Source organism: Salvelinus alpinus, chromosome 24 (genome assembly GCF_045679555.1).
Source record: "Salvelinus alpinus chromosome 24, SLU_Salpinus.1, whole genome shotgun sequence".
NCBI classification, from domain to species: Eukaryota; Metazoa; Chordata; class Actinopteri; order Salmoniformes; family Salmonidae; genus Salvelinus; species Salvelinus alpinus.
Genome location: NC_092109.1, coordinates 41,055,707 through 41,080,375, shown reverse-complemented (window position 1 = coordinate 41,080,375; position 24,669 = coordinate 41,055,707). Strand labels below are relative to the sequence as shown.

Sequence of the window (24,669 nt, the reverse complement as noted above, 5' to 3'; positions counted from 1 at the left end):
ATAGCCACTTATGGAACTCATACTCTTGTGTACACTTAAATAAAAACTACAATAAGTGTCAGTGCTCAACCTTAACATATGTTGACAATATAACAGATTGGCATTTACTTTCACGGGTGGCCAAAAATAACTATCTGAAAGCCACGCCCCTACTAAGATACGTCTCCAGTCTTCTGCTCTGACCTGGTGGCTCATAGCCAAGGATGGGCATAAGTTCAAATGACATTTTCAAAATACAACTACAAAGTATCCTAAAGACCAATATATCAAAACAAAATATAAGATCCTTTAATTAAAATACATGTATTTTGCAAATAGCCGGCCGAACGGCAACAAAATTCTCAGTAATGGTTACAGAAACGTCTTACTCGCTATGACTGTGAAATGTTGTTTACATTAGTTGAATGCACTGTCATTCTGGATAAGAGCATCTGCTAAATGACCAATATGTATATGTGAAAACGAACAACTTGTAACGATTCTCCTCTTCGTCTGAGGAGGAGTAGGAAATATCGGACCAATATGCAGCGTGGTAAGTGTCCATAATTAGATTTTTAATGAATCAACTGAACACTGAACAAAATAACAAACGCACAAACAAACAACCGAAACAGTTCTGTATGGTGAAACACAGACACAGAAAATAACTACCCACAACCCATAGTGGGACAACAGGCTACCTAAGTATGATTCTCAATCAGAGACAACGATCGACACCTGCCTCTGATTGAGAACCATACTAGGCCAAACACATAGAAATATAACACACAGAACAAAACATAGAATAACAACATAGAATGCCCACCCCAACTCACGCCCTGACCAAACTAAAATAAAGACATAAAAAAGGAACTAAGGTCAGAACGTGACACAACTGAGCTCATTAAAATACTACCCACCATACCTTGTAATTGTTCATTTTTACATTTAAAAGACACTCTTATCACACCATAGTACCATCAGACTTCTGATATCAATGCAGGGTGAAGTGGAGCAACACAATTGTGAACCGCTGTAAAAAAAAAAATACGGTATAGGAAAGTATTTTATATTCTGAATATACAAATTTGAAAGTATTTTTTTACAAATACATTTGAGTGTAGTTCAGCCCAATGTAATACAACATACAAAATACACAGAAGTAATTAAAATGAGTATTTCAAATGCATGTGACACAAATACTGCCCATCTCTGATCATAGCACAAGAACCTAGCATCAACGACGCAACCTTGCACTGGCAATGGGTTGTTAAGTGACCCAACGTGTTCTGTTCAATATTTAACTAAATTGAGATGTTTTTAATCCGGCATTTATTAGTGTGTTGTAGATAAAGGGGTGTCCGTTTGAGGTGGGTTTGATATAAAGAACATCATGGATGCAGATAAAGGGGTTTATGTGGAGGGTGTGTCTTGTGTCTCCAGGTGCGTTGTAACTGTGTGGAGGGTGTGTCGTGTGTTTCCAGGTGCGTTGTAACTGTGTGGAGGGTGTGTCGTGTGTTTCCAGGTGTGTTGTAACTGTGTGGAGGGTGTGTCTTGTGTCTCCAGGTGCGTTGTAACTGTGTGGAGTGTGTGTCCAGCTCGGATGTGGACAGCCTTCGCCACTCCCGATCCCGTCTCAACATCTACCGAGCCCTGTCCAGCCCTTCCCTCATCGCCCTCTCCAGTGAAGACCCTTTCCTCACAGCATTCAGACTGAGCTGGGAACTACAGGAGCTTAGCAAGGTGAGGTTTGATCAAGGGGCAACTGATTTATTGATTGGCTGACTGATTAGTTGGTTGGCTGATTAGCTAGCTGGTTGTATAAGGGCCCAGATCTATTGATTGATTATTTTGACTATTTTTGTATTTTTTTACCAGGTAAGTTGACTGAGAACACGTTCTCATTTACAGCAACGACCAGGGGAATAGTTACAGGGGAGAGGAGGGGGGAAGAATGAGCCAATTGGAAGCTGGGGTTGATAAGGTGGCCATGATGGTATGAGGGACAGATTGGGAATTTAGCCAGGACACCGGGGTTAACACCTCAACTCTAATGACTCAACTTATGACTCAACTCTCTTAAGTGCCATGGGAACTACACAAACTTAGCAAGGGGAGGATTGATCAAGGGGCAACTGATTGATTGATTGGCTGATTGATTAGTTGGTTGGCTGATTAGCTAGCTGGTTGTATAAGGGCTCAGGGCCAGACCCAGATGCAGACACGGGAGGCAGATGTTTTGAGTATTTTATATTTATTCGTTCCAAAAAGGGTAGGCAAGAGAATGGTCGTGGACAGGCAAATGGTCAAAACCAGATCGGAGTCCAGGAGGTACAGAGTGGCAGACAGACTGGTCAGGCAGGCGGATACAGAGTCCAGAAAACAGGCAAGGGTCAAAACCAGGAGGACTAGCAAAAGAGAGATTTGCAAAAGCAGGAGCATGGGGGAAAACACGCGGGTTGAATTGAAACAGACAAGACGAACTGGCACAGAGAGACAGGAAACAGGGATAAATACACTGGGGAAAATAAGCGACATCTGGAGGGGGTGAAGACAATCACAAGGACAAGTGAAACAGATCAGGGATGGAGTCCCTGGAGAAGGCGGGAACGAGATGGTGGTTAGGAGTAGTGCAGTATTATAATGAGGAGACGTGTACTTGGAAAACGGAGGAGGAATGAAGGGAAATGGAGAGGGGGAGAAGGTTTAAGAGAGGAAGAGGGTGAGCTTGAGTCAAATAAGAATGGTGGAAAAAAGCGATGGTTTGTTAAAGAAGAAGGGAAGAAAGTGTAAGCAGAAGCTGAAGACAGGAGGGAAAATGGAAGTGAATGAGGGTGAAGTATCAGGTGGTAGGTTTGGTGAAGTTCTCTGAGCCCGAGGCTTGAATTGAGGGTCAAGATAAAGATGAGTCTGACAGTAGGAGTGAAGTTTATGGAAAAAGTGGACTCTTGCCTTTTGGCTGATCCATTTGTGGTTTCAAGGTGGGTGAAAAAATAGTTAAGTAATTTGGAATCGGTGAAGGTAACCAGAAGTGGTCTAGTGATAATTGTTTGTGTTTCTGTTGGTCAGAGGGAGAAGGCTCTCGGAGTAAAACAAAATGGGGGCCAGAAAAGTTAATTGTTTCGTTTTCAAGAAAAGGGCACCAATGAAAGGAATGATAACTGGGGTAGCAGTAGATATAAAAGTTGACCAGCTGAGGGGAAAGATTCCCGGTGGATGTGATGCTCGTCATTTGATGCGACATATAGACAGGGTGGCGAGAGTGGGGAAACAGAAGAGTCATTGTCTGTTCTTTTGAAGTTGAGGCTTTGCCCGACAAAAGTGAATCTAGGATACAGTTGAAGTTGGAAGTTTACATACACACCTTAGCCAAATACATTACAAAATCAGTTTTTCACAATTTCTGACATTTAATCCTAGTAAAAAATCCCTGTTTTAGGTCAGTTAGGATTACCACTTTATTGTAAGAATGTGAAATGTCAGAACAATAGTAGAGAGAATGATTTATTTCAGCTTTTATTTTTTTCATCACATTCCCAGTGGGTCAGAAGTTTAAAAACACTCAATTAGTACTTTGTAGAATGACCTTTAAATTGTTGAACTTGGGTCAAATGTTTCGGGTAGCTTTCCACAAGCTTCCCACATCAAGTTGGGTGAATTTTGGCCCATTCGTCCTGACAGAGCTGGTGTAACTGAGTCAGGTTTGTAGGCCTCCTTGCTCGCACACGCTTTTTCAGTTCTGCCCACAATTTTTCTATAGGAGTGAGGTCAGGGCTTTGTGATGGCCACTCCAATACCTTGACTTTGTTGTCCTTAAGCCATTTTGCTACAACTTTGGAAGTATGCTTGGGGTCATTGTCCATTTGGAAGACCCAGTTGCGACCAAGCTTTAACTTCCTGACTGATGTCTTGAGATGTTGCTTCAATATATCCACTTAATTTTCCATTCTCATGATGCCATCTATTTTGTGAAGTGCACCAGTCCTTCCTGCAGCAAAGCACCCTCACAACATGATGCTGCCACCCCCGTGCTTCACGGTTGGGATGGTGTTCTTTGGCTAGCAAGCCCCCCCCTTTATCTTCCAAACATAACATTGGTCATTATGGCCAAACAGTTATATTTTTGTTTCATCAGACCAGAGGACATTTTTCCAAAAAGAATGATCTTTGTCCCTATGTGCAGTTGCAAACCGTAATCTGGATTTTTTAATGGTGGTTTAAGGAGCAGTGGCTTCTTCCTTGCTGAGCGGCCTTTCAGGTTTTGTCGATATCGGACTCATTTTACTGTGGATATAGATAATTTTGTACCTGTTTCTCCCAGCATCTTCACATGGTCCTTTGCTGTTTTTCTGGGATTTATATGCACTTTTCGCACCAAAATATGTTCATCTCTAGGAGACAGAATGCATCTCCTTCCTGAGCGGTATGACGGCTGCGTGGTCCCATGGTGTTTATACTTGCGTACTATTGTTTGTACAGATGGATGTGGTTGCTTCAGGCATTTGGAAATTGCTCCCAAGGATGAACCAGACTTGTGGAGGTCCACAAATCTTTTTCTGAGGTCTTGGCTTATTTCTTTTGACTTTCCTATGATGTCAAGCAAAGAGGCACTGAGTTTGACGGTAGGCCTTGAAATGCATCCATAGGTACACCTCCAATTGACTCAAATGATGTAAATTAGCGTATCAGAAGCTTCTAAAGCCATGACATCATTTTCTGGAATTTTCCAAGCTGTTTAAAGGCACAGTCAACCTAGTGTATGTAAACTTCTGACCCACTGTAATTGTGATACAGTGAATTATAAGTGAAATTATCTGTCTGTAAACAAAGTAGATGTCCTAACCGACTTGCCAAAACTATAGTTTGTTAACAAGAAATGTGTGGAATGGTTGAAAAACGAGTTTTAATGATTCCACCTAAGTGTATGTAAACTTCCGACTTCAACTGTATATAAATTATCCTGTACGTGCGTATGTGCCAACTACATTACGATGTTACAGGTGTCCAGCTTATGGACATGTGGCAGCAGTGTGTAGGAGGGAGGGTCCAAGTTGTGAGAAGTGTGCAGAAGGGCATTAGACAAAGGAATGCGTAGCATTGGGAAAAGTAGTGGAATGTGTTAATTGTATGGGGTTCCCATGGAGCTGGCGATCAGAAATGTCCCGTGCCACCGAGGCAGGTTGACGTTTCCAGGGTTAGAGTAGAGTAGAAGTTGTCATATGCTGAGGCAGTGAAGAAAGTAGAGGAAGATGGGTCAAAGGGGAGGAGTGGTGAGAGTAGTAGAGATATACCAGTACAGAGGGAGGAGTGGTGAGAGTAGCAGAGATATACCAGTACAGAGGGATAGGCCAAAAAAGTGAATTAAGTTTCAGTAAGATTGGATTTTTAGCATTTACAGCAACGGTTATCAACAGTACTGCAGGGATGGAACTGAAGTTGCAGAAAATTGAGGTTGTGGTGGCAGCTGCAGAGAGGTATTTTGAGAAGAAGAGTTACAGGATGTGTTAAGTGGGGATTTCAAGGCCTTTCAGGATAATGACACGGGGTAGGAATAAATACATGTAATTAGTGGAGTAGCGGGGGTGTTCATGTTATATAATTTTGAAATGAGTGAGTGTAGTTTTAGATGGTAGGGTAATGATTTATTACATTTTATCTATGAAGCAAAGTGTACGGGAGTTGTACTCCGGTCTGGTAGGTGGCGGTAATACAACAAATTGGATGCCAACTGCCGGTAAACCTCATAGAAGAAGAATCCGTGGGGCGACGCACAATTGGCATAGCGTCGTCCGGGTTAGGGAGGGTTTGGCCGGTAGGGAGGGTTTGGCCGGTAGGGATATCCTTGTCTCAGTATGTAAAAAAAATAATAATAATAAAAATGTATGCACTCTACTGTAAGTCGCTCTGGATAAGAGCGTCTGCTCTTGGCCGGTAGGGATATCCTTGTCTCAGTATGTAAAAATGTAATAAAATGTATGCACTCTACTGTAAGTCGCTCTGGATAAGAGCGTCTGCTAAATGACTAAAATGTAAAAATGTAAGAAGGCTGGCTGATTGGCTGGCTGGCCGGGTGGTTGGTTGGTTGAGTAAATTAAGATCCCTTCACTCCAAGCTAATCTTATGATGATCGTTAAGGCCCTGGGTTTTTCATTGAATGAATGAATTAATATACTCTGCGCTCCCTTTACCCCAGGTGGAGAATGAATTAATATACTCTGTGCTCCCTTTACCCCAGGTGGAGAATGAATTTAAGTCGGAGTATGAGGAGTTATCCCAACAGTGTAAGCAGTTTGCTAAAGACCTTCTGGATCAGACCAGGAGCTCCAGAGAGCTGGAGATGATCCTGAACTACAGAGATGACATCAACCTGCTGGAGGAGGAGGGAAACAACGACCTGGCTAGACTCAAGCTGGCTATTAAATACCACCAGAAAGAGGTAGTTTATACTATACACACTACTACACTACTACGCTACTACACTACTAGACTACACACAACGACCTGGCTAGACTCAAACTGGCTGTTCAATACCACCAGAAAGAGGTAGGCGTTTATACTATATACACTACTACGCTACTACACTACACACAACGACCTGGCTAGACTCAAACTGGCTGTTCAATACCACCAGAAAGAGGTAGGCGTTTATACTATATACACTACTACGCTACTACACTACACACAACGACCTGGCTAGACTCAAACTGGCTATTAAATACCACCAGAAAGAGGTAGGCGTTTATACTATATACACTACTACACTACTACACTACTACACTACTAGACTACACACAACGACCTGGCTAGACTCAAACTGGCTGTTCAATACCACCAGAAAGAGGTAGGCGTTTATACTATATACACTACTACACTACTACACTACTACACTACTAGACTACACACAACTACCCGGCTAGACTCAAACTGGCTATTAAATACCACCAGAAAGAGGTAGGCGTTTATACTATATACACTACTACATTACTACACTACTACACTACTACACTACTACTCTACTACTCTACACACAACGACCTGGCTAGACTCAAACTGGCTGTTCAATACCACCAGAAAGAGGTAGGAGTTTATACTATACACACTACTACACTACTACACTACTACACTACTACACTACACACAACGACCTGGCTAGACTGAAACTGGCTGTTCAATACCACCAGAAAGAGGTAGGAGTTTATACTATACACACTACTACACTACTACACTACTACACTACTACATTACTACACTACACACAACGACCTGGCTAGACTCAAACTGGCTATTAAATAGCACCAGAAAGAGGTAGGAGTTTATACTATACACACTACTACACTACTACACTATTAGACTACACACAACTACCTGGCTAGACTCAAACTGGCTGTTCAATACCACCAGAAAGAGGTAGGAGTTTATACTATACACAGTACTACACTACTACACTACACACAACTACCCGGCTAGACTCAAACTGGCTGTTCAATACCACCGGAAGGAGGAAGGACTTTATACTATACACAGTACTACACTACTACACTACACACAACTACCCGGCTAGACTCAAACTGGCTGTTCAATACCACCGGAAGGAGGAAGGACTTTATACTGCACTGACCACAAATATAAAGCAACATGTAAAGTGTTGGTCACATGTTTCATGAGCTGAAATCAAAAATACCATAAATTCTCATTACGCACAAAAAATATTACTTCTCTCAAATTTTGAGCACACATTTGTTTACATCGCTGTTGGTGAGCATTTGTCATTTGCCAAGATAATCCATCCACCTGACAGGTGTGGCATATCAAAAAGCTGATTAATCAGCATGATCATGACACAGGTGCACCTTGTGCTTGGGACATTAAAAGGCAGTTTTGTCACACAACACAATTCCACAGATGTCTCAAGTTTTGAGGGAGCACAACTACACTACTACAATACTATACGACTACACTTCTACTGTACTAGACTCTACTACACTACAACAGCACTACACTACACTGCAACACCACTATACTACACTACTACAGTACTACACTACTACACTACACTACTACATAACACTACTACACTACTACACTGCTACAGTACTACACTACACTACTACAGTACTACACTACTACAGTACTACACTACTACAGTACTACACTATAACAGCACTACACTACACTACTACAGTACTACACTACTACAGTACTACACTATAACAGCACTACACTACACTGCTACACCACTATACTACACTACTACGGTACTACACTACTACACTACACTACTACATAACACTGCTACACTACTACACTACTACAGTAATACACCACACTACTACAGTACTACACTGCTACAGTACTACACTACACTACTACAGTACTACACTACACTAATACACTACTATAGTACTACACTACTCACTACGACCTGGCGAGACTCAAACTAGCCAATAAATACCACCAGAAAGAGGTAGGAGTTTATTCTATATACACTACTACATTACACTACACACCACATACTTTTATTTTTATTTAACCTTTATTTAACTAAGAACACATTCTTATTTACAATGATGGCCTACCAAGAGGCAAAATGCTTCCTGCGGGGCTGAGATTAAAAATATAGGACAAAACACACATCACGACAAGAGACACCACAACATTACAAAACGAGAGACCACAACACTACATAAAGAGAGAGACCACAACATTACATAAAGAGAGACCACAACACTACATAGAGACCACAACACTAGAGACCACAACACTACATAGAGACCACAACACTACATAGAGACCACAACACTACATAAAGAGAGACCACAACGCTACATAAAGAGAGAGACCACAACATTACATAAAGAGAGACCACAACACTATATAAAGAGAGAGACCACAACACTACATAAAGAGAGACCACAACACTACATAAAGAGAGACCACAACACTACATAAAGAGAGACCATAACACTACATAAAGAGAGACCACAACACTACATAAAGAGAGACCACAACACTACATAAAGAGAGACACCACAACACTACATAAAGAGAGACCACAACACGACATAAAGAGAGACCACAACACTACATAAAGGTTTCAGTGATTTAATTAGCTGTGGTTGCTGATGCGTATATGGTTGAGTCATCAGCATACATGGACACACATGCTTTGTTTAATAGCTCTCTAGTAGAGGGCCTAGAGAGCTGCCCTGCGGTACACCACACTTTACATGTTTGACATTAGAGAAGCTTCCATTAAAGAAAACCCTCTGAGTTCTATTAGATAGATAGCTCTGAATCCACGATATGGCTGAGGTTGAAAAGCCATAACACATATGTTTCTCAACAACAGGTTATGGTCAATAAAATCAAAGGCTTCACTGAAATATAACAGTACAGCTCCCAAAATATTCTTATCATCAATTTCTTTCAACCAATCATGAATAATTTGTGTCAGTACAGTACATGTTGAGTGCCCTTCTGTATATGTATGCTGAACGTCTGTTGTTAATTTATTTACATAGAAACAGCATTGTATTTGGTAAAACACAATTTATTCTAACAGTTTGCTAAGAGCTGGCAGCAAGCTGATAGGTCTGCTGTTAGAACCAGTAAAGACTGCTTTACCACTCTTGGGTAGCGGAATGACTTTGTCTTCCCTCCAGGCCTGAGGACAAATACTTTCCTCTAGGCTCAGATTATAATTAAAATATGACAGAAGTGACCATGGAGTCAGCTATCATCCTCAGTAGCTTTCCATCTGTTGTCAATACCTGGAGGTTTGTCAGTATTGATCGATAACAATATCTTTTCCCACCTCTCCCACACTAACTTTACAAAATTCAAACTTCCAATGCTTTTCTTTCATTATTAGTTTTTTTTCATGCATGTATACAATTGCTCACTCTTCGTTATTGGCATTTCCTGCCTACGTTTGCCCACTTTGCCAATGAAATAAAATAATTGGAAACATCAAATGGTTTCGTGATGAATAAGCCATCTGATTCGATGAAAGATGGAGTTGAACTTGTCTTTCAGCCCATAATTTAATTTAACCCTCCTGTTGTGTTCGTTTCATGTGAATTCATTCTGTGTTCCCGGTCCAAAATGACCGCCCCATTATATCTGATTATAAATCCATAATAATACATATATTATCCCCTAATGTTGTGTTAAATCATTTTATCAAATTAAGTTCTTGTGAACATTACAAGTTTTGAACTTCTATTTGATATTGATGGCCTGTAGGCCTCATTGACCTGAGCTCATACAACTAGTTTAAGTAAAAAAAAAGCATAACGTATGGATTATTTTGACTAAAACAAATACTCAGATGAAATATATTGTGATATTTATCACAGACTACTTTGTGTCAAACTTTAACACGGACTCTCTCTCCTCCTCACCAGTGTCATGATCAAAGATATGATCAAGAGCCTCACATACAGTATATCGTTTGGTCATTGTGCTGTCACAGAATGAATGAATTGTGAGCAAAGTCATATATATATTATTGAAACAATGTTGCGATTGCTTGTGAGAATGCCAACAGGTGTGGTTCCCGTGAGGGAAAGATTCTATTGGGGAAAGATTCCCATGGGGGTTGCCAAGGAAGCCAAGAAGGGGAGTGAAGTGTTTATGTGTGCTAAAACACACATGCATGTGGGGGTCTGGGAGAGGAAGTGTGTCCATCTGATGAATGGGCATGTGCCTGAACTCAATGTTATACACTAATTGTAGTCTCACCCATTCATTTCTGATGACCCGGTCATTTTTGACCCACATATACACCACAGGTGTACAAAAGTTAAATAAAACACCCACAATTTTATGGAAATCATCAAAATGTATTTTGTGTTTTCAGATGCCCTGTGTGGACAAACTCATGGAACCTGATGACAGTCAGATTCAATTAACTACATTTTTCAGAGAGAAAACTTGTAAATCGGTCCAATTCGACCGGAAAACAGCAGGAGGGTTAAAGACCTCCAAAGTTTTCCCCATCAATCTTTATATTATTGATCTTGGCTTTATAATACAGTTTATTCTCCTTTTTGTTGAGTTTAGTTACATCATTTCTCAATTTGCAGTAAGTCAGCCAGTCAGATGTGCAGCCAGACTTATTAGCCACTCCTTTTGCCCCGTCTCTTTCAACCATGCAGTTTTTCAATTCCTCATCAATCCATGGAGTTTTAACAGTTCTAACAGTCAGTTTCTTAACAGGCGCATGTTCATCAATAATTGGAAGAAGCAGTTTCATAAACTCATCAAGTGCAGCGTCTGGATGCTCCTCATTAATCACATCAGACCAACAAAAATGTTAACATCATCCACATAAGAGTCACAGCTCAATCTTTTGTATGATCTCTTATACACTATTTTAGGCCCAGCTGTTGGAACTTTGGCTTTCCTGGATATAGCCACTATATTGTGATCACTGCATCCAATGGGGACGGATACAGCTTTAGAACAAAGTTCTACAGTATTAGTAAAAATGTGATCGATACATGTGGATGATCTTGTTCCTGTAGTGTTTGTAAACACCCTGGTAGGTTGATTAATAACCTGAACCAGATTACAGGCACTGGTTACAGTAAGTAGCTTCCTCTTGAGTGGACAGCTTGATGAAAACCAGTCAATATTCAGGTCCACAAGAAAGTAGACCTCTCTGTTTACATCACGTACACTATCAAGCATTTCACACATATTATTTAGATACTGACTGTTAGCACTTGGTGGCCTCTAGCAACACCACAAAATAAAAGGCTTTAGATGTGTGCAACCACAACACTTCAATAACACTTGACATAAGATCTTCTCTAAGCAACACAGGGATATGGCTCTGAATATATACAACAACACCTCCCCCATAAGCATTTCTGTCTCTTCAATAGATGTTACATATTTGTATTGCTACTGCTGTATCATCAAGTGAAATATCTAAGCGCGTCTCAGAAATGGCTAATATGTGAATGTTATCTGATGTTAGCAAGTTATTGATTTCATAAACCTTATTTCTAAGGCTACATATATGAATATGGGCTATTTTCAGCCCTTTCCTGGGTAGCTTATCAGAAATAGACATAATACTGAAAAGAGAAAACAAAGCAAGAGACAAAAATATACATTCTGCAGTGTCACGGTTGTGTGGAGAGACGGACCAAGGCGCAGCGTGCTCTGAGTTCCACATATTTTATTAAGTGAAACTTTGAACAAAACAAAATAAACAAACAACGAACCGTGACTACAGAGGTGCTACATGCACTAACTCAAAACAAGATCCCACAAAACACAGTGGGGAAATGGCTGCCTAAATATGATCCCCAATCAGAGACAACGATAAACAACTGCCTCTGATTGGGAACCATACCAGTTCAACATAGAAATAAAACAACCTAGATTACCCACCCTAGTCACACCCCGATCTAACCAACATAGAGAATAAAGGCTCTCTATGGTCAGGGTGTGACAAGCAGTCCATTAATCCATTGGTGTATGTGTGTGTGCTGCGGGTTTGACGCTACGAAGCCATAGGCTTGGCTCTCTCATCCCTTTCAGGCTTCTGGGATGGAGGGTGGACAATGAGCCGCCTGTCATAGCGGATGTACGCAATGTCCCCACGCCTTCTGGCAGCTTTCCTGGCTGGGATCAGTTCTTTCCTCTTCTGGTGCACAGCTTCAGCATAGTCCTCGTTGAGGAAGATATACGTTCCTCTCAAGTTCTTGGCTCTTTCCAGAACAGCTACCTTGTCCTTGAACGTCAGGAACTTGACCACTTTTGGCCTGGGCCTGTCACCTGGGCCTGTCACCTGGGCCTGTCACCTGGACCTGTCACCTGGGCCTGTCACCTGGGCCTGTCACCTGGGCCTGTCACCTGGGCCTGTCACCTGGGCCTGTCACCTGGGCCGGTGGTGGGTTTTCCAGTCCTGTAGGCGCGCTCCACCTCAGTCTTCCTGTGGTCCATCTTCAATTTCTCAGAGATAATTTCCCTCACTTTGTCCTCAGACTCCGTTCAGGTCTCATGTGGAGATTCTGCAGTTCTGTCCACAACCATGTTGTTCCTTCTTGATTGTCCCTTGAGATAGTCTGATTTATCTGTCATTGTTATCATGGATTCACACACAGAACTGATGTCCTCTCTCAATGACTTACAGATTGCTGTCATCTTGTCGTTCTTCTGTTTCAACTCGTTGAGCTGACCCTGGGAGAACTGCAAACTGTTCCTCAGGTCCTGGACCTCTCTGTTCTCCTGTTTCAACTCATCGTGTTGACCCTGGGAGAACTGCAAACTGTTCTTCAGGTCCTGGACCTCTCTGTTCTCCTGTTTCAACTCATCGTGTTGACCCTGGGAGAACTGCAAACTGTTCTTCAGGTCCTGGACCTCTCTGTTCTCCTGTTTCAACTCGTTGAGCTGACCCTGGGAGAACTGCAAACTGTTCTTCAGGTTCTGGACCTCTCTGGTCAGGTCGTCCATTCTTTTATCAGTAGAATCCACGACTATTTGGACAAAACACTTGAAGCTATTTTCTTGTTGTTGTAACAACTGCTTGTAGGTCTCTTTTTGTTTTTTTAAAAGATCCTTCATGTGTGATAGAGAGACACCACTGTCCTCAACAGTACTCCCGCCGGCTTTTGTCTTTGTCATGGACGCTAGCATTGTAGGTTACGCTGTTACTCCTCGCAGTTCCAGACAGGGCAGGTTACGGCAAAGATTGAAAACAACAAACAGCAGGGATCTAGACATCCACAAACCCAGGACAATCCACAGTCCCAGCCACAATGGCTATCCGCGTCCCGAGCTGCGTTCAAGAAAACCCTGCTAGCTTGATATGCAGCTATAGCTAACTGTGACACCAAATAGCTCCTCAGACCCGTCCTTGGTCGGTAGGATCACTGGAAAGAGACAAGCAGTCCCAGCAACTGATGCCAACTGCGTCGCAGGATCCAAACTAAGAAGATAGCAAGCTACCAAGAACTTTCCAATACACTTTTAAGCAACACACTTTTCAAACAAACAAAACCAAGCTCTTCCTCATTCCACATTCAACAGGAAGTGATGTAGGGACTACGTCAAGCGCTAAACCCTCAGCAGTAGTAATCACACCGAAGGGGCAGCCAGGGCATTCTTCTTCTTACCGAACAACATTACCTTTGTTTTGGAAGTGTTCAGAGCAAGGTTAAGGGCAGAGAAAGCTTGTTGGACAGTAAGAAAGCTTTATTGTAGAGCGTTTAACACAAAATCTGGGGAGGGGCCAGCTGAGTATAAGATTGTATCATCTGCTTATACATAAAATGGATGAGAGAGCTTCCTACTGCCTGAGCTACAGTGCGTTACAGCCTTATTCTAAAATGGATGAAGCTAACATTTATTTAATTAATCTACACACAATACCCCATAAGGTCCCACAGTTGACAGGTGGAAGAAATTGTCCGTAGAGTTCCGAGCCAAACTGAGCAATCGGGAGAGAAGGGCACTCTGACAGAGCTCCTGAGTTCCTCTGTGGAGATGGGAGAACCTTCCAGAAGGACAACCATCTCTGCAGCACTCCACCAATCAGGCCTTTATGGTAGAGTGGTCAGACAGAAGCCACTCCTCAGTAAGAGGCACATGACAGCCCACTTGGAGTTTGACAAAAGGCACTTAATAAAGGACTCTGAGAGCCCGGACTTGAACTCGATCGAACATCTCTGGAGAGAACTGAAAATAGCTGTGCATCGACACTCCCCATCCAACCTGACAGAGCTTGAAAGGATATGCAGACAAGAATGGGAGAAACTCCCCAAAGACAGGTGTGCCAAGCTTGTAGCGTCATACCCAAGAAGAGTCGAGGCTGTAATCACTGCCAAAGGTGCTTCAACAAAGTACTGAGTAAAGGGTCTGAATAATTATGTAAATGTGATATTTCCGTTTTTTATTTTTTATAAATTAGCTAAAAAATATTTAAACTTGTTTTTGCTTTGTCATTGTGGGGTATTGTGTGTAGATTAATGAGGGGGGGGGGAAATTAAATCCATTTTAGAATAAGGCTGTAACGTAACAAAATGTGGAAAAAGTCTGAATACTTTCCGAATGCACTGTATGTTGTTGATGTAAATTGAGAAGAGTTTGTGGCCTAGGATCAAGACTTGGGGTACTCCCTTGGTGACAGGCAGTGGCTGAGACAGCAGATGTTCTGACTTCATACACTGCACTCTTTGAGAGAGGTAGTTAACAGACCAGGCCAAAGGCCCCTCAGAGCCACCAATACTCGTTAGCCGGCCCACAAGAATGGAATGGTCTACCGTATCAAAAGCTTTGACCCAGTGAATAAAAATAAGCAGCACCACATTGCTTAGGAGCAGAGTGGTGACATCGTCTGGAACCTTTAAGGTCACAGTGACACAACCCTAACCTGAGTAAATACCAGAGAGAATACTATAGACATCAAGAAAGCCAGTCAGTTGATTATTGACAAGTTTCTTTAAATAAAGAAGGCGCTGTGGCTGCCTTCCAAGCACTGGGAACCTTCCAGGAGAGACAGGTTAAAAAGGTCAGAGATGATAGGGGCTGTAACATTAACGTATCTAAACCATCTGACCAATATGTTTTATTGGGGTGCAAGTTCAAGGAGCTCCTTTAGCACCTCAGACTCAGTGAGAAACTTTGTAGCGCAGCAGGTGGAAAAAAGTGGGAGGGGCAGCAGGGCTAGTCACATTAGAAGGGCTGGGAGATGAGGAAGTGCTGGACAGGCAATGAGGTGTGGCTGAGTCAAATAGGAATCTTGACTTAAAGAAGTGGTGATTAATTAAGGATCGGTGTCCCACTAGCGGGACAACTTCCGGTGAAACTGGAGGACGCGCAATTCAAATAAATAATCATACATATTATGGATTTTAAACATTTAGGTACATATAAGTGTCTTATATCGGCTGAAAGCTTAAATTCTTGTTAATCTAACTGCACTGTCTGATTTACAGTAGCTATTACAGCGAAAACATGACATGCGATTGTTTGAGGACGGCGCCCCAGGACAAAATATTTTTCCACCGGAACAGGTTTCATACATTCACATATAGAGATGAAATATTCAAGTACTTTTTGAAAATCTTCCTCTGATTTGTCATCCAAAGGGTCCCAGCTATAACATGTAGTGTCGTTTTGTTAAATAAAATCATTTTTTATATCCCAAAAAGTCAGTTTAGTTGGCACCATCGGCGCCCTAAACTTTGTTTCAACAAGTCACAATACGTTTCTATTTACTTCTCAGATAGCCTAAAATGTAATCAAACTATAATATTTCTTATGGAATGAAGTATGTTCAATAGGAAACCGATTTTAGCAGGTGCGTAATGTCTTCATGGCGCGCACAAACACACATTTCCAAGACTGTGTCCTTCTAATAAAACTGTTATTTCTTATTCGTTTTTGAAGTTACAAGCCTGAAACCTTGAACATAGACTGCTGACACCCAAAGCCATAGGAATTGCATCCTGGGAGCAAGTTTTCAAAATGACCTTTCTCTTGCATTTCTAAGATAATTTCTTTGGATTTTCTCCTACCATATCTATTGTGTTGTAGTCTCCTACATTATTTTAAAATTTCTACTAACTTCAAAGTGTTTTCTTTCCAATGGTACCAACTATATGCATATCCTGGCTTCAGGGCCTGAGCTATAGGCAGTTTACTTTCGGCACGTCATTCAGGCAGGAAACTGAGAAAAAGAGGCCTAGCCCTAATTAAAGAGCCCAGCAATGTGCTTCTTGTCAGTAAATACCACATCATCACCATTAAGGGACATGAGCAGCTATGAGGAGGAGGGTTTATTCTCCAGGTCTTTAACAGTTTTCCAGAACTTCTTGGGATAGACCTACAGAGAGAGAACTGCTCTTTAAAGTAAATTATTTTGGCCTTCTGGATAGCCTACGACCTGGCTAGATTCAGACTGGCCATCACATACCACCAGAAAGAGGTAGGAGACTATAGTATACTGCTATTACACACAGATATACATCCTGAGGAAATCGGAGGTTACTGTAGTATTTTGTCATCCTTCATCTCAGTCTAAGACAGTGCAGACAGCGAGGTCTGACAGACTAACAGAAGTGGAGTTTTCCAGCCATGTAAGGACACACACAGAGAGAGCAGTGTTGACATGGTGGGGAGGCAGACAAGATGGACGATATAGCCTCATGAAATATTAATCTCACTCCCTTTTCACTATCTGCCTATCTGTGGTTCTGTGTCAGTCTCTCTCTCTCTGTCTCTCTCTCTCTGTTCTCTCCCCTCTCTCTCTTTTGCTTTCCCCCACCCCCTATCTCTTTCTCTCTGTTTCTCTGTCTCTCTGTCTATCTCTCTCTCTCTCTCTGTCTCTCTGTTTCTCTGTCTATCTGTCTGTCTGTCTGTCTGTCTGTCTGTCTGTCTGTCTGTCTGTCTGTCTGTCTGTCTGTCTGTCTGTCTGTCTGTCTGTCTGTCTGTCTGTCTGTCTGTCTGTCTGTCTGTCTGTCTGTCTGTCTGTCTGTCTGTCTGTCTGTCTGTCTGTCTGTCTGTCTGTCTGTCTGTCTGTGCAGCATTTTCATTTTGGATGAATAGCGTGCCCAGAGTGAACTGCCTCCTACTCTGTCCCATATGCTAATATATGCATGTTATTATTACTATTGAATATAAAACACTCTGAAGTTTCTAAAACTGTTTGAATGATGTCTGTGAGTATAACAGAACTCATATGGCAGGCAAAAACCTGAGAAAGAATCCAAACAGGAAGTGAGAATTCTGAGGCTGGTCGATTTTCAACTCATCGCCTATTCAAATCCCAGTAAGATATGGATATGTTTGCACTTCCTACGACTTCCACTAGATGTCAACAGTCTGTAGAACGTTGAATGAAGCCTTTACTGTGATGTGGGGCCGGATGGGAGGTGTTTGAGTCAGTGGTCTGGCAGAGTGCCAGTTCCTGGTTACGCGCATTCCACATGATATCGTCTTGCGTTCCATTACTTCTGTAGACACAAAGGAATTCTCCGGTTGGAACGTTATTGAATATTTATGATAACAACATCCTGAAGATTGATTCTCTACTTAGTTTGACAAGTTTATTCGTCCTGTAATATAACTTTTTGAAGTTTTTGTCCGACGTTCGCGGACCTGCGCGAGCGTTTGGACATGTGTACTAAATGTGCTAGTAAAAGTAGCTACTTGGACATAATTAATGGACATTATCGAACAAAACAACGATTTATTGTGGAACTAGGATTCCTGGTAGTGCATTCTGATGAAGATCATCAAAGGTAAGGGAATATTTATGATGTAATTTCCTATTTCTGTTGACTCCAACATGGCGGAGAAATGTTGTTTATATCTGAGCGCCGTCTCAGATTATTGCATGGTTTGCTTTTTCCGTAAAGTTTTTTTGAAATCTGACACAGCGGATGCATTAAGAACAAGTGTATCTTTAATTCTATGTAAAACATGTATCTTTCATCAAAGTTTATGATGAGTATTTCTGTTATTTGATGTGGCTTTCTGCAATTTCTCTGGATATTTTGGAGGCATTTCTGAACATGGCGCCAATGTAAACTGAGATTTTTGGATATAAATATGCATGTTACCGAACAAAACATACATGTATTGTGTAACATGATGTCCTATGAGTGTCATCTGATGAAGATCATCAAAGGTTAGTGATTAATTTTATCTCTATTTCTGCTTTTTGTGACTCCTATCTTTGGCTGGGTAAATGGCTGTGTTTTTCTGTGGCTATGTACTGACCTAACATAATCATTTGGTGTGCTTTCGCTGTAAATCCTTTTTGAAATCAGACATGTTGGCTGGATTCACAACATGTGTAGCTTTAATTTGATGTCTTTCATGTGTGATTTCATGAAAGTTTGATTTTTATAGTAATTTATTTGAATTTGGCACACTGCATTTTTACTGGCTTTTGGCCAAGTGGGGCATTAGCGTCCCACATATCCCAGAGAAGATAAGAACAAATTCTTATTTTCAATGACGGCCTAGGGACAGCGGGTTAAATTCCTTGTTCAGGGGCAGCGCTACAGATATTTACCTTGTCAGCTCGGGGGATTCGATCTTTCGGTTACTAGTCCAATGCTCTAACCACTAGGCTACCTGCCGCCCCAGTTCAGCAATATTCTTGGGATGTCTGGTGTGAACTGCTCTCTTGAGGTCATGACACACAGCATCTCAAACGGGTTGAGGTCAGCACTCTGACTGGGACACTCCAGAAGGCGTATTTTCTTCTGTTGAAACCATTCTGTGTTGATTTACTTCTCTGTTTTGGGTCGTTGTCCTGTTGCATCAACCAACTTCTGTTAAGCTTCAATTGGCGGACAGATAGCCTAACATTCTCCTGCAAAATGTCTTGATAAACTTTGGAATTCATTTTTACATATATGATAGCAAGCTGTCCAGGCCCTGAGGCAGCAAAGCAGCCCCAAACCATGATGCTCCCTCCACCATACTTTACCGTTGGGTTGAGGTTTTAATGTTGGTGTGGTGTACCTTTTTTTCTCCACACATAGTGTTGTGTGCTCCTTCCAAACAACTGTAGTTTCATCTGTCCACAGAATATTTTGCCAGTAGCGCTGTGGAACATCAAGGTGCACTTTTGCAAATGTCAGATGTGCAGCAATGTTTTTTTTTAACAGCAGTGGCTTCTTCCATGGTGTCCTCCCATGAACACCATTCTTGTTTAGTGTTTTACGTATCGTAGACTTGTCAACAGAGATGTTAGCATGTTCCAGAGATTTCTGTAAGTCTTTAGCTGACACTATGATTCTTCTTAACCTCACTGAGCAATCTGCGCTGTGCTCTTGCAGTCATCTTTGCAGGATGGCCACTCCTAGGGAGAGTAGCAACAATGCTGAACTTTCTCCATTAATTGACAATTTGTCTTGGACTTCAATTTGACCGTGGACTGACAAGGCTTTTAGAGATACTTTTGTAACTCTTTCCAGCTTTATGCAAGTCAACAATTCTTAATCTTCTGAGATCTATTTTGTTCGAGGCATGGTTCACATCAGGCAATGCTTCTTGTGAGATGCAAACTCAAATTTTGTGAGTGTTTTTTATAGGGCAAGGCAGCACTAACCAACATCTCCAATCTCGTGTCATTGATTGGACTCCAGGTTAGCTCTCCTGACTCCAATTAGCTTTTGGAGAAGTCATTAGCCTAGGGGTTCACATACTTTTCCCAACCTACACTGTGAATGTTTAAATGATGCATTCAATATAGACAATAAAAATTAAATAATTTGTGTGTTATTAGTTTAAGCACACTATGTTTGTCTGTTGTTGTGACTCAGATGAAGATCAGATCAAATTTGGTGACCAATTTATGCAGAAACCCAGGTAATTCCAAAGGGTTCACATACTTTTTCTTGCCACTGTATGTTATAGGGGTAAGGTGACTGAGATACTGGAGTGATGGAGGTAGATATATGTATAGGGGGAAGGTGACTAGGCAACAGGATATAAGATAAACAGAGTAGCAGCAGTTATATACAGGGTCAGCAGCTCGTATGTGAGTTGGTGTGTGTGTACAGTAGAGTCTGTATATTATGTGTGAGATGGAGTGAGTGTGTTTGTCTTTGAGGTTGTGTGTGTGTAGAGCCCTGTGAGTCTGTCAGTGTGTACAGCCCTGTCAGTGTGTACAGCCCTGTCAGTCTGTCAGTGTGTACAGCCCTGTCAGTGTGTACAGCCCTGTCAGTGTGTACAGCCCTGTCAGTCTGTCAGTGTGTACAGCCCTGTCAGTGTGTACAGCCCTGTCAGTCTGTCAGTGTGTACAGCCCTGTCAGCCTTGTCAGTGTGTACAGCCCTGTCAGTGTGTACAGCCCTGTCAGTCTGTCAGTGTATAGGGCCCTGTGAGTGACAATAGAGACAATACAAAAATAAAAGGTCAATAATGATACAAGGTCAACTCAGATAGTCCATATAGCCATCTATTTATCAGTCTGATGGTTTGGGGATAGAAGCTGTTTATCAGTCTGATGGTTTGGGGATAGAAGCTGTTTATCAGTCTGATGGTTTGGGGATAGAAGCTGTTTATCAGTCTGATGGTTTGGGGATAGAAGCTGTTTATCAGTCTGATGGTTTGGGGATAGAAGCTGTTTATCAGTCTGGTCCCGTGTGGCTCAGTCCCGTGTGGCTCAGTTGGTAGAGCATGGCGCTTGCAACGCCAGGGTTGTGGGTTCATTCCCCACGGGGGGACCAGGATGAATATGTATGAACTTTCCAATTTGTAAGTAGCTCTGGATAAGAGCGTCTGCTAAATGACTTAAATGTAAATGTTAAATGTAAATGATGGTTTGGCGATAGAAGCTGTTTATCAGTCTGATGGTTGGGGATAGAAGCTGTTTATCAGTCTGATGGTTTGGGGATAGAAGCTGTTTATCAGTCTGATGGTTTGGGGATAGAAGCTACTCAAGAGCCTATTGGTGTCATACGTGACGCACCGGTACCGGTTGTTGTGCGGAAGCAGAGTTGGAGTCTTAAATTATTTTCTGGGTCTTCCTACAACACCCTCTGATATAGATGTCCTGGATGGCAGGGAGCTCGGCCCCAGTGATGTACTGGGCTGTCCTCACCACCCTCTGATATAAATGTCTGGATGGCAGGGAGCTCGGCCCCAGTGGTGTACTGGGCTGTATTTACCACACTCTGTAGCGCCATGCGATCAAGGGCGGTGCTATTGCCATACCAGGCGGTGATGCAGCCAGTCAAGATGCTCTCAATGGTACAGCTGTATAACTATTTGAGGGCCCATGACAAACTGTTTCAACCTCCTGAGGGGGAAGAGGTGCTGTTGCGCCTTCTTCACGATTGTGTGTGTGTGTGTTTGGACCATTTTGAGTCTTTAGTGATTTGGATCCCGAAGAACTTGAAGCTCTCGACCTTGTCCACTGCAGCCCCGTCGATGTGGATGGGGGAGTCCTCCCCCCCCCCCCCCCCCCCCATTTCCTGCAGTCCACGGTCAGGTCTTTCATCTTACTGACGTTGAGGGAGAGGTTGTTCTGCAGTCCACGGTCAGGTCTTTCACCTTACTGACGTTGAGGAAGAGGTTGTTCTGGCACCACTCTGCCAGAACACTGACCTCCTCCTTGTAGGCTGACTCATCGTCACCAGTGATCAGGCCTACCACCGTCATGATGATGGTGTTGGAGTCGTGCACGGCCACACCGTCTTGGGTGAACAAAGAATACAGGAGGGAACTAAGCACACACCCCTGTGGGGCCCCTTTGTTGAGGGTCAGCGTAGCGGAGGTGATGTTGTCTACCCTTACCACCTGGGGTCGGCCCGTCAGGAAGTCCAAGATCCAGCTGCAGGGGGAGGTGTTCAGTCCCAGAGTCCTAATCTTAGTGATGAGCTTGGAGGGGACAATGGTGTTGGAACGCTGAGCTGTAGTCAATGAACATCACTCTCACACTGGTATTCCTCTTATCTAGGTGGGTGAGTGCAGTGTGAAGAGCAATTGAGATTGCGCCATCTATGGATCTGTTGGGGCGGTATGCAAATTAAAGTGGGTCTAGAGTGTCTGACGGTGGAGTTAATGTGTGCCATAACCAGCCTATCAAAACACTTCATAAATACAGAAGTGAGTTCTACAGGGTGGTAGTCATTGTGACATAACCAGCCTATCAAAGCACTTCTTGATTACCGAAGTGAGTTCTACAGGGTGGTAGTCATTGTGACATAACCAGCCTATCAAAGCACTTCATGATTACAGAAGTGAGTTCTACAGGGTGGTAGTCATTGTGACATAACCAGCCTATCAAAACACTTCATAAATACAGAAGTGAGTTCTACATGGTGGTAGTCATTGTGACATAACCAGCCTATCAAAGCACTTCATGATTACAGAAGTGAGTTCTACAGGGTGGTAGTCATTGTGACATAACCAGCCTATCAAAACACTTCATAAATACAGAAGTGAGTTCTACAGGGTGGTAGTCATTGTGACATAACCAGCCTATCAAAGCACTTCATGATTACAGAAGTGAGTTCTACAGGGTGGTAGTCATTGTGACATAACCAGCCTATCAAAGCACTTCATGATTACAGAAGTGAGTTCTACAGGGTGGTAGTCATTGTGACATAACCAGCCTATCAAAGCACTTCATGATTACAGAAGTGAGTTCTACAGGGTGGTAGTCATTGTGACATAACCAGCCTATCAAAACACTTCATAAATACAGAAGTGAGTTCTACAGGGTGGTAGTCATTGTGACATAACCAGCCTATCAAAGCACTTCATGATTACAGAAGTGAGTTCTACAGGGTGGTAGTCATTGTGGCATGAAGCCTTAAAGTTCTTAGGAACAGGAATGATGGAATGGTGTTCATCTTAAAACGTGGGGGATTACAGAATGGGACAAGTAGAGGTTGAAAATGACTTTGAATATACCTGCCGGTTTTTCTGCTTTTCTGCTCTGAGACCACGCCCTGGAATACCATCAGACGCCACGCCATTTCAGCTATAGTCTACGAAGAAATTAATATATTGCGACACACTAGGTTGATAGGGAGTTAGGGACATTTAAGCGCTCAACATTTAAACAACATGTTCTTGTATTAAGTCATTAAAGTCTATAAATTGTGAATGCGGAATGTGACTTACACTAACGGTCAAAAGTTTTAGAACACCTACTCATTCAAGGGCTTTTATTTAATTTCTTTACTATTTTCTACAATGTAGAATAGTAGTGAAGACATCAAAACTATGAAATAACACATATGGAATCATGTAGTAACCAATAAAGTGTTAAACAAATCAAAATAGATTTTATATTTGAGATTCTTCAAAGTAGCCACCCTTTGCCTTGATGACAGCTTTTGATTTTTAGAAACATGAGATTGGACGTTCTGTGGCTTCAGGCTCATGTGATGGTGTCTGGAGAGCAGACCAGCAGTGGAGAATTGGGCACTCTCCACTCCGATCACATACTCTGCTGCCAGTCAAGGTAAGCTCCCCGCCCACTCAGCCTACTTACTCCCCCCCCACTCAGTCTACTAACTCCCCCCCCACTCAGCATACCAACTCCCCGCCCACTCAGTCTACTAACTCCCCCCCCACTCAGTCTACTAACTCCCCGCCCACTCAGTCTACTAACTCCCCGCCCACTCAGCATACCAACTCCCTGCCCACTCAGTCTACTAACTCCCCTCCCACTCAGTCTACTAACTCCCCTCCCACTCAGTCTACTAACTCCCCGCCCACTCAGCCTACTAACTCCCCCCCCACTCAGTCTACTAACTCCCTGCCCACTCAGTCTACTAACTCCCTGCCCACTCAGTCTACTAACTCCCTGCCCACTCAGCCTACTAGCTCCCCGCCCACTCAGCCTACTAACTCCCCGCCCACTCAGCATACCAACTCCCCTCCCACTCAGCCTACTTACTTCCCGCCCACTCAGCATACCAACTCCCCTCCCACTCAGTCTACTAACTCCCCGCCCACTCAGTCTACTAACTCCCCGCCCACTCAGTCTACTAACTCCCCTCCCACTCAGTCTACTAACTCCCCGCCCACTCAGTCTACTAACTCCCCCCCCACTCAGTCTACCAACTCCCCTCCCACTCAGTCTACTAACTCCCCTCCCACTCAGTCTACTAACTCCCCCCCCACTCAGTCTACCAACTCCCCTCCCACTCAGTCTACTAACTCCCCTCCCACTCAGTCTACTAACTCCCCGCCCACTC

At 42.7% G+C, this 24,669-nt stretch overlaps 1 protein-coding gene across 3 annotated transcripts in view; it reads left to right on the top strand.

The window, feature by feature from the left end:
* LOC139552844 (short transient receptor potential channel 4-like) overlaps positions 1-24,669 on the top strand; it is a 135,848-nt gene that overhangs the window by 64,376 nt on the left and 46,803 nt on the right. For all 3 annotated transcript variants that reach the window (XM_071364928.1, XM_071364929.1, XM_071364930.1), the window contains 2 exons: positions 1,546-1,722; positions 6,215-6,415. In XM_071364928.1, coding sequence (XP_071221029.1) covers positions 1,546-1,722; positions 6,215-6,415 — 378 coding nt within the window. The remainder of the gene's footprint in view (positions 1-1,545; positions 1,723-6,214; positions 6,416-24,669) is intronic.